Source organism: Typopeltis vanoorti, chromosome 12, assembly GCF_054136105.1.
Source record: "Typopeltis vanoorti isolate ZY-2024b chromosome 12, IOZ_Tvanoo_1.0, whole genome shotgun sequence".
NCBI classification, from domain to species: domain Eukaryota; kingdom Metazoa; phylum Arthropoda; class Arachnida; order Uropygi; family Thelyphonidae; genus Typopeltis; species Typopeltis vanoorti.
Window position 1 is genome coordinate 135,244,524 of NC_143560.1, and position 15,511 is coordinate 135,260,034.

Consider the following 15,511-nt stretch of genomic DNA (forward strand, 5'->3'; position numbering starts at 1 on the left):
AATAACTTAATTTTTAATATGATTTTGTCATTACCCTGTGGGGGGGGGGGGGGGGGGAGGACTGATTTTCAGATCCACAACATAAAAGTGGTTTAAATACAGTCTTCTGTCTTGTGTACTGCTAGTTTATCATACTGGCTAATTCCTCTCTTAAATTTAATAGAATAATTTTTAATATTTATATATCATAAATAATTTAATTAAAAAAATAAATTACTGAATATAATTTAATATAAATTAAAAACAATGTAATTTAAAAAATCTTACTGTCTGCACATCACCTTCATGCAGCTTTCGATGAAATTGTCTCCATTTATCAAAAAATTTTGTCAATATTTGCTTTTTTCTAGCTTTGTCATGTGTTTTACTAATGTTTTCACACAAACTGGATATTTCATGGAATGGAACATAGGCTGCCACTGATGTCATGATGCCACAATATTATATTTTATTCTGATTATCTAAACTGGTTGTAAAATAATCAAAAAATTAAAATAAACAAATGTTGAAAATATACTTAAAATAAGATTAATGGGAAAAGTAAGAAAATAGACTAAGTGAGAAAAAGTTTATCACTGATGATAGATTTCAAATAACTATAATAATTACAATTTTTAATGCCAAAGTAAGAAAACATTACAGAAATTTTCATTATTCTAAAAACAGTGAAATGATATAATACTATAATTATAATGTTCATTATATGTTTTACAGCAGTGTTTCTCAAAGTGTGGTACGCGTACCCCTGGGGGTACATGAAAAGTCTTTGGGGGAGGGTCTGTGGCAATTTTTGGCTATGCATCATTAATGCATGGAATAAAATTTAATGTATTCGTGAAGTTCGAGATCGTAAAACGTTCCTATTGTATCACTGAATAAGGTACAGATGTCTCTGTACCTTATTCAGTGATAAAATTCAGAGATCGTAAAACGTTCCTATTGTATCACTGAATAAGGTACAGAGACATCTGTACCTTATTCAGGCTGTGTAATATGTTTCTCAATAAACAGTGCAATTAGAGACAACTGGGATAAAAACAGCACTAACTAATGAATCGCATGTCCCCTCCCACATAAAATGCTGTATAGACTCAAGCAAAACCATATGTTGCACGGCAACATATGGTTTTGTTTGAGTGAACGTGTTAAACTAAGAAATATACAGTGAATGTGTTTCAGATATTATATAAGCCCGGTTGAAGAGAATTACCATTTCAACTCAACTGTCAGCTTGCCTTTGTCATTTAGTAGTACGATCTTTTGCTAATACCGCACCAATCATATGAACATCTTCATAGCTGCTTTATCTCTACTGGCCTACCATTACTGTCTGTTTTGAGCTCTGCTTTCACTAGCCATTTGTTGAAGGACTGTTTGTTAAATAATTTTTTTAGCTTTCAAATTCTTAAGTATGGATCATTGTTTTTCATCTTCTGCAGCTTCTCCCACTTAAGTGGGGTCACTATTGATGATGAGTCTCCTCCACATCCTCCTGTCTTGGGCTGTCACCACATCCAAGTTCTTCATCCTCAAGTCCTCTTCGACCAGCTCCCTCCATCTCTTCTTTGGCCACCCACGCTTCCTCCTTCCTTGCAAGTATGGATCATTGTTAAAGACTGGATTTTTAAAATGCACAAAAAAGAGGAACATAGCAGATACAAGTAGTTCTCAGCAACAAGAAAACATTGATATTGTATCTGGATCAAGTGAAATTGATAAGGGTGTGTCGTCTGATATCTCTAAAGAACCAACTAGGAAGAAGACGAGAAAACTTCGTAAGTACGATATAAATTACTTGAAATGTGGATTTTCATGGACAGGAAATGAAGAGGAACCTATTCCATTATGTGTAATTTGCAGTGAAACTTTGAAAAATGAAAGCATGAAACCATCTAATTTAAATTGCCATTTTGAATCGAAACATAATGAATACAAGGACAAACCTGTCGAATTTTTTCAAAATAAACTAAAAAATTTAAAAGAATATCAAAAAGTGATGTCGATCGTGTCAGGAGGTGAAAATATGAAGGCTTTAGAAGCTTCATATCGTGTGTCGCTATTAATAGCAAAAAGTGGAAACAATTGGTGAAACTTTGGTTAAGCCTGCAGCAAAAATAGCAGAAATTATGATCGTTGATAATGCAAAAAGATCTTTTGATTAGATTTGCCTTTCAAATAGTACTGTTCATCGAAGAATCACTGAAATGGCTGAATATATAAAACAAACATTGTTATCCGATATACATAAGAGTCGTTATTATGCGTTGCAGGTAGATGAATCCACCAACATTACAAATCTTCTAGTGTTCATTAGGTACGAAAAATTCATGACGGCCTTTTATATTGCCAACCTTTGCCAGAACATACAACAGGAGAAGAAATATTCAACAGTTATAAATACTTTTATGCATGAAAACAAGCTTGATTGGAAAAGTTGTGTTGGAATTAGCAAGGACAGAGCAAAATCCATGGGCTTGTTTCAAGGATTCAAGCTGTTGCACCAGATGCAAAGTCGACACACTGCTGCATACACATATAATGTGAATGCAGCTTATGTGTATGCACAGATGCACATATGGCTTTGGCTACACATATGATGTCTACAGACCTAAGAAAAGTTCTTGATGAAGCTGTAAAAATCATAAATTATATTAAAGGCCGTCCTCTAAATGCCAGACTTTTCTCTCAACTTTGCAAAGAAATGGGAAGCAACTATGCAACTTCTTTTCCATACCGATGTTCATTGGCTTTCTCGTGGAAAAGTCCTTACTCGTTTATTTGAACTTCAGAATGAACTACAAGGTTTTCTTGATGAAAAGTTTGAATTGAAAAAGTATTTACATAATTGGAAATGGCTCAGTCAATTAGCATACCTGGCAGATATATTTACTGTATTAAATAGTCTTAATTTATCTTTACAAGGCAAGGAAATTACTATATTTCATGTCCAAGATAAAGTGAACGCCATGTTGGCAAAAATGAAGTTATGGCAAAAGCGGGTTGGTAATGGAGAATTTGACGTGTTTCCATCGCTTCATGAATTGCTCCCAAGTTCAAATGAACAAACTGATGATGTGAAACTTACTATCATGCAGAATTTACAAAGCTTACAAATGAATATAGAAAAGTATTTCCCTGAATTGGACATTAATATTGAGTGAAAAAGATACCCTTTCAATATCAACAAATCTATGCCAAAGGATCTAACGTCAATAGAAAAAGAACAACTTTTAGAACTAGCTTCTGATGGTTTTCTAAAAAATAAATACAACGAGAATACGTTATCATCATTTTGGCTACAAATACAGAATGAATTTCCTGAATTAACAGATAAACTCTAAGGTTCATTTTTCTATTTCCAAGTTCATATCTGTGTGAAGTTGGATTTTGGGCCCTTGTAGATATTAAGATGAAGAAGAGGAATCGCATTATAGATGTCGAACAGCATCTGAGATTGAAATTAACAACTATAGAGCCAAATTTTGCTGAAATTTTATCTCACCATAAGCAATTTCAATCCTCTCATTGATGATAAATTATTTCAAGTAAAAATTTATAGTATCTTTATAAAGTTTGTTCTATTAAAAATAAATCATATTTTTTTGTTTACATGTACATCAAAATTCAAATAAAATAAACATTTACAACGACAAGTTTTTCACAAAAACAGGGGAAAACAGGACGCACTATCCCAATCAGAAAAGATGAACATAAACAACAAATTAAATACCTCCATTATGGCTGTTGATGATATCATACACTGAAAGGTGTACAAATGAATGGGTGTTAGAAAAGATTAGTAGAACTTTAAGGCTCCTTAAGGATATTGACAGAAGAAAATTAAAATATTTTGGACACACAGAAAGGATGGAAGGAGGACTTCTCAGAACAGTAATAGAAGGTAAAGTTCCTGGAAAAAGCGGCAGGGGTAGACCATCAATGAGATGGATGGATGGCATGTGTGGAGTGACTGATCTTCAGAGAGTTGAGGCTGCCAGAAGGGCAAACAACAGGACTACATGGTGAGGCCTAGTGTGGAACATCATTGAGCATCGGAGTGACCATACGGCATCTGTAGATACCCAGTGAACACAGACAGACAGACATGGAAAAACAGGCCTATCAGACCACGCACTCCAAACATACCATAAAATTGACTGGAACAAGTCCCTACATCGTACCAAAACCTGGTTTGAGAGAAAATTCAAAGAAGCCTGTGAAATGCTAAAACATTATCCAAATCTGAACAAAAATGATGGATTAATCATTCCAAGAATGTGTAGGACCCATCTGCAAACTGTATAGCAAACAGAACAAGCCCAGAAAAAAATCTCAATATGAGAGGACTTTAGAAATGTTTAATGTAGTTCTGGTTTTAATTTATTTATTGTTTAAAAATATTGTATGTGTTTATTTTTTTATTTATTTTAATTTAATTGGAATTTTCAATTTTTTTTTTACTTATGTTTTTGAAATTAAATTTTTTATTAATCTATTTATAATTTTTTTTTAATTTAATATTATTAATTTAGTTTTTCCACAAGAGGTCAGGCTAGGTAAAAGATTAATAAGAAGTTAGATTCACTTAACCTTTGTAAAGTGCAGGAGCATGTAGCTTGGATCTTATACATACGTATTTTCCTGATGATGACCTCAATACAGAGGTTGAAATGTCGAAAGTTACTTTCCTAATATTAAGTAAAGTAATTATTTTAACATGTGTGTTGTGTCTCAATAATTTCTTAACTATAAATGCTGATCACCGTGTAACCTTAAAAGAAAGAATTATCAAACAGTAAATTTCCACTCACCTGCATGATACCAAAAACCATACCCTATGACAGGGGTGTTCAACCCATCAATCGAGGAGCAATTTTTGGTCGATATAAAATTTAATTAAAACTGAAAACATAATATTTTATTTATCATTATTTTGTATTATTTTTAATTTGCTTTAAGAGAATTGCTATTGTTTATTTATTTTTTGTTAAAATTGTCAAATCAGTAATTTTCTTATAAGTCCGGGTAAATGAATTAATTTGGATCAGTGGAAGTCATACAGTGAGCCGAGTGAATACAATTATAAGCAAAGTGCAAAAACTCGATTGTAGCTTAAATAATAAATATTCCAAAGCATATTACATAAATTTTTTACTTAGGTTAAGTCCCATGTGAATATTGTAAAAAAATAAACTTCATCTCGGTATAGTTTGTATTAGATGTTTTTGTAAATAACTCTTTTGAAGCTAAGATAATATACTGCTTTAATAAGAATATGTTAGAGTGTTGAAAACAAAGGCAATGTTTTTGTCGCCAAAGCTGTACATGGCAGCATTAGAAAGATTGTTATTGAGACTTGTATGTATGAGAAAGGCTTGCAGGCTCTAAGTGTAAACATCTCCAAAGTCAGTCAGAAAGACTTTAAACAACATTCTGATGGCCGGCAACTTACAATCAAAAGAAAGTGGAGGAGAATAAAAGGCATGCCAAACTTGAAACTTAAGATGAAAGACTAATACCGATTCTTTGGGGGTTGGCAAACTTCATGCGAGGTCTCAGAGGAGGACTAATAAAAAGGGACTAAAGCAAGCAGAAGGGGTCATAGTTCCAGAATTGCTGTCAGAGAGGAGGCCGCCCAGTCCAGAGTCGCCGCAGAGAGACTGCCCAGATCTACGTTGCTTGAGAGAGGAGTCTCCCGCTTCCAGAAAGGAGCTTCTCGGTTCGAGGTGTCGCTAGAGAGAGAGACTACTTCTAGGCCACAGAGAAGCTTTAAATTGCCGAAAGGAAGATTTTCAATTGCTAGAAAAAAGTTTCCAGGTCAGGTTAATGTCAGACATTCGTTGCATTTTCATTACAATTTATCTCAGTATAGTTTGTATTAGATGTTTTTGTAAATAACTCTTTTGAAGCTAAGATAATATACTGCTTTAATAAGAATATGTTAGCATGTTGAAAACAAAGGCAATGTTTTTGTCGCCGAAGCTGATATTGTGATATTGCTCAGTTAATGGTATTTATTCACATGGTATTTCAAAATTAAATTCATGTAAAGAACTTTTGAAAATTATACCATTATTGGGAAGGACTAGGGGAGAAGACTTTTTTTTTGGCATTTGATGAGGAATTTGAGAAATAACAGAAACTTCTGTTTTTTAAACTTGTGTCTATTACGACTGATGGTGCTCCTGCAAAGGTAATAAATCAGGCTTCATTTCATTATGTAAAAACGATGACAAATATCCAGATTTTTTAATGTACCACTGTATTATTCACCAACAAGTACTATGTAGTAAAAGATTAAACACAAAAGATGTTTTGGATATACATTTAAAATTGTAAATTCTGTTCAAGGAAAAGCCCTGCAACGGCAGTTATTTAAATTACAGGCAGATGATGATAGGAACTTCTGTTGTACAATAATGTTCGCTGGCTCAGCAGAAGTCAATTTTTAGAAAGACGTCTTGTATTAATTAACAATATAAAAAATTTCCTTGATGAAAATGGAGATATTTATCCACAACTGAGTGATAAAAGATGGTTCTTACACTAGTCATTTTTAGTAGATTCCTCTACGAAATTAAGCAATTTAAATTTAGAGTTAAAAGGTAGAGTTAAAAATTTTATTCACATGTTAAGTTCAATAAAAACTTTCCAACAATACCAACTTTTATTAAAGAAAAATAAAAATGACAGCGAATTAGACATCTCCAATATTTATTAAAAGTTTTTGAACAAAATCAAGAAATGCTTCGCTATGATTTAAAAGAATTTATTCATGAAATAGAATTAGTTGAGGAAGAAATAAATTCAATATTTAAAGATTTTAATAAAACTGAAATTATTGCATCTTTTATCAATAATCCATTTCAAGAAACTTGTAACATCACAGAAATTTCAAATAAAATTAGTGAGCTGTTTGATATAAACCAAGCTGAAGTAGAACTTGAGCGTGGTTTATATTAACTGATATTGCGCAATATTAGTTAACCAACATTAACTGATATTGCGCAAAAAATTCTGTCGTTGTTAGGATCGACATACTTGTCAGAATCTGCTTTTTCAAATATGACCGTCATAAAAAATCAATTCTTCTTATTATTGTGCTATCTTCTATCGAAGGTCAGCGACCATCTTGGCGAACAAACCGCGCTCTTGTGCTAATCTGAGCAGTTGTGCACTGCTCTTTCCTGTCCACGTCTTGATGTTGTCAAACCATGATATTCTTTTTCTTCCTCTAGTTCCTTTGCCATCCATTCTTCCTTATTTGTACAAGATGTTTAGCTTTGCCAATGGATTTTAAGACATCTTCATTGGTAATTTTTTCTGTCCATGATATCTTTAACATTCTTCTGTATAGCCACATCTCAAAGGCTTCGATTTTCTTGATGGTTGTCACCTTCAATGTCCATGTTTCAACTTCATAGAGCAGAATAGACCACACGTAGCATTTCAGCATTCGGCATCTGACTTCCATGTTTAGGTCTTTATTGCAGAATAGTGTTCTCATTTTCATGGACTGCAGTGCAACTTCAATCCTTGTCTTTATATCTATTTCTGGATCCCACCGTTCATTAAGCCAGCAACCAAGATATTTATATCTTGACACTTGATCAATATTTTTCCCATTGAGTGTCAGTTTCATTGATGAGGCTGGATGTTTGCTGATGATCATGTATTTTGTCTTGTTGATGTTTATATTTATTCCCATTCTTTGGCTTTCTATGTATACTCTGTCAATGAGTTTTTGGTGATCCATAATGTTATCTGCAATTAGCACAGTGTCATCTGCATATCGTAGGTTGTTAACAATCTTTCCATTTATTGCGATTCCCTCTGGACATTCTTCCAATGCTTTTTTAAAGATTACCTCTGCATATATGTTGAACAGGAGTGGTGAGAGCACACATCCTTGTCTCACTCCTCTTTTGATGTTAATATCACTGGTGGTAATGTTGTCTAATTGAACGGTAGCTGACTGATTCCAATACAGATTTGTTATTAGTCTTATGTCTTGTTCGTCTAGCCTTATTTGTTGAAGGATTTCTATTAAGTTGGTGTGTCTGACTTTGTCGAATGCTTTTTCAAAATCTATGAAACACATAAAGACAGATTTCTGTTTTTCTAAGCATTTTTGTATCAATATTTGGGTACAGAAAAGGGCCTCTCTAGTACCAAAACCATTCCGAAAGCCGAATTGTGTTTCACTTAGAGTTTCTTCACTTTTTTTATAAATGCGATTCTGAATTACTTTCAAAAATATTTTTAATGTTTGGCTCATTAGACTAATAAGTCTGAAGTCACCACAAGAATTCGCTTTGGGTTTCTTTGGGATAGTGATAAATGTAGATTTGAGCCAATCTGATGGAAATTCATCACTTTCATATATTTTATTAAATAGTTTTTCAAGAAGTTTGATGTTATCTGGTTCTATTAATTTTAAAAATTCTGTTTGCACACCATCTGGTCCACTGGCTTTTCCTGTTTTACTTGTTTGTATAGCATTCTCTATTTCGCATTTCATGATTGCTGGTCCTTGAATGTTATCTTTTATATTTATAGGCTTCTGTCTAGTATCATTGAAAAGTTCTGTTACATATTTTATCCAAATCTGTGCTTTATTCTCTTCTTCTAGAACTATTTTTCCATTTTCGTCTCTTAGAGACACTATTTGCTTTTTCCTCAGTTTTCCGGAAATTTCGTTGATTTTCTTATACAGATTGAAATTATCATGTTGTTTCTGAAGCAGTTCAATTTCAGTACATAAATTTTTCATCCAATTTTCCTTGGCTTCTTTTATTTTTTTCTTGATGATGTTATGTGTTTCTGTATACCTGGCTAGGTCTTTGTTTTTATACATTCTTCTTGTATCAATAAGAGAAATAATCTCATCTGTCATCCATTCCTGTTGTTTTATATTATTCACATAACCTACTTCTTCAATACTTGTTGTTATGATGGCATTCTTTAAGCTATTCCAAAGAGATTCCACACTTTTATTTTCTTCTATGTTAATCTGTTGTAATCGCAGGTTAAGCTGTGTCTTGGCACTTTTATTTATGTTCGGGTCTTTCAGTTTTTCTACATCAATTTTCTTTTTCTTCTTTTGTGATTTTTTAGCTGATTTTAATCTAAGACGTACTTCTGCAACTATGGGATTGTGGTCTGATGAGATATCTGCTCCAGGATAAGTCTTTGCACTCTTTATACTACTGTGGAATCTTTTATTTATCAGTATATAATCAATTTGATTTCTGACAATATTATGTTGGTTATCTTGAGGCAATTTCCAAGTGTACAGTCTTCTGGGTGGAAGTTTAAACCAGGTATTTGCTATTGTTAGATCTTCTTCCTGACAGAATTGGACTAGGCGATCTCCTCTGTCATTTCTGGTGCCTAAGCCATGTTCGCCAACAATTTCTCCATCACCCCCTCTTCCCACTTTTGCATTGAAGTCACCCATCACTATGTTTATATCATGTTTCTTTGTTAGGTTTTTAATCTCTTTTAGGTGTTCATAAAACTCTTCAACATCTTCTTCACTTTTGTCAGCTGTGGGTGCATAAGCTTGGATGATATTTATATTAACGGGGTTTCCCTTAAGTTGTAACAGCATTATCCTTTCAGAAAATGGAATCCAATTTATTACTGATTTATTGATTTCTTCATCTACTATTACAGCTACACCATGTCGATGTTTGTTCTCATCATTCCCAGAGTAATACATTGTCATATTATCTTGTTGACACTTTCCAGATCCTGGCCATCTTGTCTCGCAAATTCCCAAAATCCGGATGCCCAGCCTCTTCATTTCTCTTGTGGCATTTCTTAATTTGCTAGCTTCATACAGAGTTCTGACATTCCAAGTTGCAATTTTAAAAGTGGACACCATTTTGAGCCCAGAGATTCGTCGCACCCCTGTCCCATTTAAGGGACGCCGGGAACTTGGGGCCAATTGTAAGGGTTTGCTCGCCATGGTGGTTGTTCTGGAGATAAGGTAGAGCAGTAGTTTCTCCATTTGCTTTCTGCTCCGCAGTATTACAGACGTACACAATATAATCATATTGCCATCTGCAAATCTCTGATCACAAGCTTTTCCGTCATCATTTGACTTCAACCTTGTGTCAGTACTGACAATGCTGCTTCCCAATGTCAGGGGCGGTGACCCCAGCAGGTACTTATTTAATGGCGGCACTACTCGCCATGTCACCGAGTTGTCATTGGGCTTTGTGAGGTTTTAAGTGAGACAGAGTTGCCACTTCTGCTCCCCCACGCCCTGATAGCTCAGTCGCTGTTGGTCCACGGCTGCTTATTCGCCAGATTGCTCTGCTTATATCGCAGCTAACCTCCATATCTGAAGGCTGTTCCCCGATCCGCCACCTGGGGACGCACCCGGTAGTAGTCAGCTCTGCCCCGGGAGAGCTGACTACTACTATCTTAAAAATCAATTAAGAAACCAAATTACAAATGATCATTTGGATGATTGTCTGCAATTGGCCCCTTCTTCATATCAACTTGTATTGCGAGGCCCAAACAATGCCAAATTTCACATTAACTTTTTTTCTTTTATCAACCAGCATTTCATGTAACTAGTGAGTTTGTAATCAATCTGTTGTTTTTTCTAACTTTGGTTTTCCAAAATAGAGAAATAACTATTTTATTCCAATATTTTTTTTTTGTTGTATTAAAATAATTAAAAGTGATAAATAAATTTTTAAATACACAAATAAAGTTTTTAGTTGTTCATTTGTGCGTAATCAAATATCAGGTTGGGGGAACGTGATCTATATAAGAAAGTAGATCGGCGAATAACTTCTATATAAGAGAGTAGATCGCCGAATAACTTTTTATAGTAAAGTAGCTTGCGTAGTAAAAAAGGTTGAACACCACTGCCTATGACTTAAATATCAAGTCATCAGGTGGCATTTTGTCCAATGCCTTTGCAAAATCCTGAAAATTTATAGCAATTTTAACATCTCTTGTAACTTTATTAATAAAGGGCAACCAGATTACTGAAACAAGAGTGCCACTTAAGGATGGAAGATAAGGATCCTTATCTTCCAAATTTTGCATACAAGCTCTTATTAATTTCTCCAAAATTTTAACCACAGAAAAAAAAAATATACAGTCATACCCCGACTCACGCGAATCCGGAGTTACACGGTTTCTTATATGTACGTATTCCCGTCCCACTTCACGCCTCACCACTAGTCGTATCTTTCAGGCGCCGGCCGCATTCGCCAGTGTCGCACATGCTGTGAACAAGCACTGACGTGTTTCACGTGGTGTCCATTCATACATGATTTTTATAGTCTACAAACCTTGTGATTGTTTAATGTTATGTTCTTGATAAAAATTTTATCACATAAAAAATAATAATGTCATCCAAAAGAAGCAAGTCCGATTCTTCTACAGCTAGCAAGAAAAAAAAAAAAAAACATTGACTTTGGAAACAAAACTCAAGATTGTTATGTCTCGTACTTCCCTATTTATTATTATTTTATATTGTTCACTTATCTTATTTATTTTCAGGTCTTCCGTTGGCGACAAATTTATATTCTTTAAGTCAACTGCACCAGCCGGCAAGTGAAGTCTGAGACACAATTCAAAAACTACTGAAAACAATATAAGGATCAAGTGGTCTGCAGTCGTGTCCCCCTTTCTTAGTTACTAATGGATTCCCCTATTACTTATGCATGGTCCGAATTTTAACAAGTGGTAACTGAATTCTCAGAACAATGACAGACTCGTGAGGTTTGAATTAAAGAAATACATTTATTTAGACAAAACACATATATACACTTTAGTCAAATTTTTCACTTCTAATGAGCCTGAACTCCCCCCCCTCTTAAATTTATACATCCAAAAAAATTTACTCTAAATCTTATAGTATCAATCTCACATTCTTCTTTGTATAACTATATTCAGGCTCTGTTAATTCTTACAGAATACTCAGTTCCCATATATTGGAATAACACTTATACATAGATACATTCTACAATCGTAGTGTGGAGCATACCAGACGTACTCCGTCCTGCAAAATTCACATAAGACAATATTCTCTCTTATATTCTGGCTTTATCCTCCCCCAAAATTCAGTTAATATTTAAATTCAAATTTAATACAATGATAACAATGTTTTTTCTGACATAAACAGTCCGAAGCCTTGGTTCCCAGCTCAGCTTATGCTTAGGGTGTCACTTACTCTTTAGACGTAGACAGAATGTCCAAAAGATTACAGTTCTTTAGATACAAAGTAGAAGTTGACTAAATGGAGTTCCTTAACGTTCTGTTTCGTATTCCCTCTTTGGTTATTAGTTAATCTAATACGAAAACTTGTGTCTTACCGTTCTTGCTTTTCTGGTAGTTATTAGGACTTCCTTAACTAGATCTCTGGGTTTTCTCACCGTATATTTCTTATGGCGTCTGCGACACACTTCTATTCTTTCCGAGTTTCATTTTCCATGCCAATGTATAAAACAGCGAAGTTTCTCTTCGCTGTTTTATACATTGGCATGGCTAACCAACAGCCCTTTTCTGGAACTCTGGCCGCATCCCTCAGTTGTGGCTATGGTCGACGCGGCACTGTATAGCAACGGGAAAATTTTGCCAGGCACGGCGGCAAGCTTCACAGCTGTCCAGCACTTCAATCAGGAACCAGGAACAGAAAATAAGAGAACGATTGAATTCCGCACCAAAACCTATATACCTCATGTGAGCGCCCTTGGTGGCTATGTCACACACATAGCGACGGTCGATTGGTCACCGCAGCTCTGAACTGTTTTTGACATGGCTCAATACATGTATTATCTTATATACATTTTCAGCATTTATACAAATCATTTCTCTGTTAAATAATCCACAAACATTATTTATTTACATTATGGGTTTCTCAAAATTTACTTAATATCTACTAAAATGTTTAGACACAGTTCTGGCTTATCAAGATGCACATTTTCTTCTGGTAGGCATAAGCATGTCCATATCCATGGCGTTTAACGTTACCTTATGTTGGGTCAGAAATAGGATAACTCATTAAAAGTGAGTTGGCACTTTTTCCGACACAACAACATTATTAAGGATTCTGAAGGCGGAATGAAAATTTGTGAGCTAGCAAAGAAGTTCGATCTACAGGAATCCACAGTAAGGACAATCATAAAATAAAGGTTTACAGATTTTGGAGGACATAGATTCTAACAAGGAATGAACTGTAGCCACAAGGCAAAAGGCAAGGAATAAAAAAATCATTAGCTTGCGATGAAGAAATTTTGCGTGACAAGAAAGAGACATTATGCCGTCAGACGAATCTATTAGATTTTATGAAACCATCGACATCGAAATAACTTTCTTTTTTTTTATGTACGAAAAATTACAATTATGATTATATTTCTTAAAAAATATAGGTGTTTTTGTAAACCTTTGGTCCCAATTGTATGTTTGTATATATATTACATGCAAAATTATACCCCGAGTTACGCGAATTCGACTTACGCGCTTTTTGTTGGTCCCACCTACTGCGTAACTTCGGGGTTTTACTGTATATACAGGTATCCCTTGCTTAACGCGTCGAAATTAATTGCGCAATCCCTTGATATACGCGGCAAGAGTTTGATTAACGCGCCTTTAACCCTGTGGAGCTCGCAGCTGATACAGATACATGCAAAATGTTTAATATAAATATTCTTACACAATTCAGTGTATAGCTTTGAGGTCATGAATAGCTGTGCATCCATATGTTATGAATAATATTCTGCACTGTTTTTTGCTGTCAGTTTGGTTTAACACATGTTATGTAAAGGTTTGTGATATTTGACAGTAAATAGTATCTGAGAGATATACTGTGACCTCCAATGTCAGTATAATACAGTTTAGTTGTTGTTTTTTTATTCTTTGTTCAATAATTTCTATATTGTAACTGAAAATAAATAAATCATCATGTTACTGAAATAGACAGCCAAAGGCTTATTTATCATACATCTCCTCTAGGAGATGTGCTTTACATTATGGAAAATACTAAGGAAAGTGATCTGGGGCTTACTCCACCTTTACTACGAGTCGCCCATAAGGATGCTTATGCTTGCATCCGCCGAAACTTTTAGTTTCTATATATTCGGCAGGAAACTCTTGTAGTTTCTATATTCGGCTATGAAATAATGTTGGATTCAATATCCACTTAATGTGTACCATCGTGCATTATATTTGCAGTGTTTTTTCTTTATGTTTTATTGATTGTTTGCCGAGGTCTGGAGAGTCATTTTGCTTGTTATCGTAGAATTTATGACGATAAGGAAAAAAACTAAAACTTCAAACAACTCTTGATAACTTCTTTTGATAAAAAAAAAAAATTGCAGTAAATAATGTAGGTACAAGTATTTATTAAACATTTACTTTGCATTAATTTTTTATCTTTCCTAAAATAGTACCATATAAAATGAATTATTAATACAGTAATCGATCATGGATGAATTGTAATTTTTACCATTGATTATTAGATTTGATTAACGCGATTTTGATATATGCAGTAATATCGAGGGATTAATTAACCGTGGTAATCGAGGGATACCTGTATATATATATATATATATACATACATATAAAATTATCTGTAATCTGATTCCTCTCATTCTGTCTATCATCACACATGCAATGGTACTAGTCTCTTTCTTTTATTTAAAAACTTTTATTTTAAATAAATGCATGTCAGCAAAAATGTTAAAAAGAGACATTTGCTTTGGGTTGAAACAATAATTAATATAAATTAAAGATGCCAAGAAAATATATTCTCAATTTAATCCTTTATCCAAGTGTTTGCATATGAAGTGTCTTCACGAGTGGGCTACTTGCATATAGAGGATAATGACTTCACATCAATTGCCTTAGTATATCCCATAATGCAAAGAACACATCATTTTGGGTGTGTATAATGCTGTGCATTATGGGAAGAGCCACAGCCAAGGATATAATTTCTTAGCATCTTTAATTAATAGTAAAATCAAGTGAAAAAACTTTCAGATAATTAATGACTTTGGCAATGGAGGAGTCAGATTGATGAATATTGATTGGTATGAATGATTTGAGAAAATCTAAAATATATCAATGTGTGTGTTTGCATGTGCACGTGCACCAGATAAGAGTGAGGGGAAGATAAATGATGTTTCCTAAGTCTATTGGAGAGTTAATGAGATGAGCTGTAGTAATAAATGGCATCATAGTGAAAATGTGCAGGAAGAGAAATTTGGGATGTGTATAGTACATCAGTAGATGGTATGCATTTACAAGCAAGATGAATAGGTTACTGTTTTATTAAACAAATGGATGTACTAAGAGAAAAAATCAGGTTGCCGAACTGATTGGTCAGGTGGATAGCACAATTGCTCACCAACCACAGTTGTGGGCTTGGATGTGGGTACAGATATTTGTAAAAGTCTGCTCTGGATAAACTTGTATAGTTCCTTGAATTTATAAGGCTTGTATTTAAAGAAAAAAAAAATTAAGTGAGTTATCAGAGTGGAAG

General features: G+C 34.1%; 1 protein-coding gene across 4 annotated transcripts in view; it reads right to left on the reverse strand.

The window, feature by feature from the left end:
• DNAlig4 (DNA ligase 4) overlaps positions 1 to 15,511 on the reverse strand; it is a 588,281-nt gene that overhangs the window by 533,769 nt on the left and 39,001 nt on the right. For 3 of the 4 annotated variants that reach the window (XM_090401217.1, XM_090401216.1, XM_090401219.1), the window contains exon 2: positions 268 to 466. The exons of the other annotated variant lie outside the window; for it this stretch is intronic. In XM_090401217.1, coding sequence (XP_090257343.1) covers positions 268 to 429 — 162 coding nt within the window. In that variant the 5' untranslated portion in view covers positions 430 to 466. The remainder of the gene's footprint in view (positions 1 to 267; positions 467 to 15,511) is intronic. 4 annotated transcript variants of the gene reach the window in all.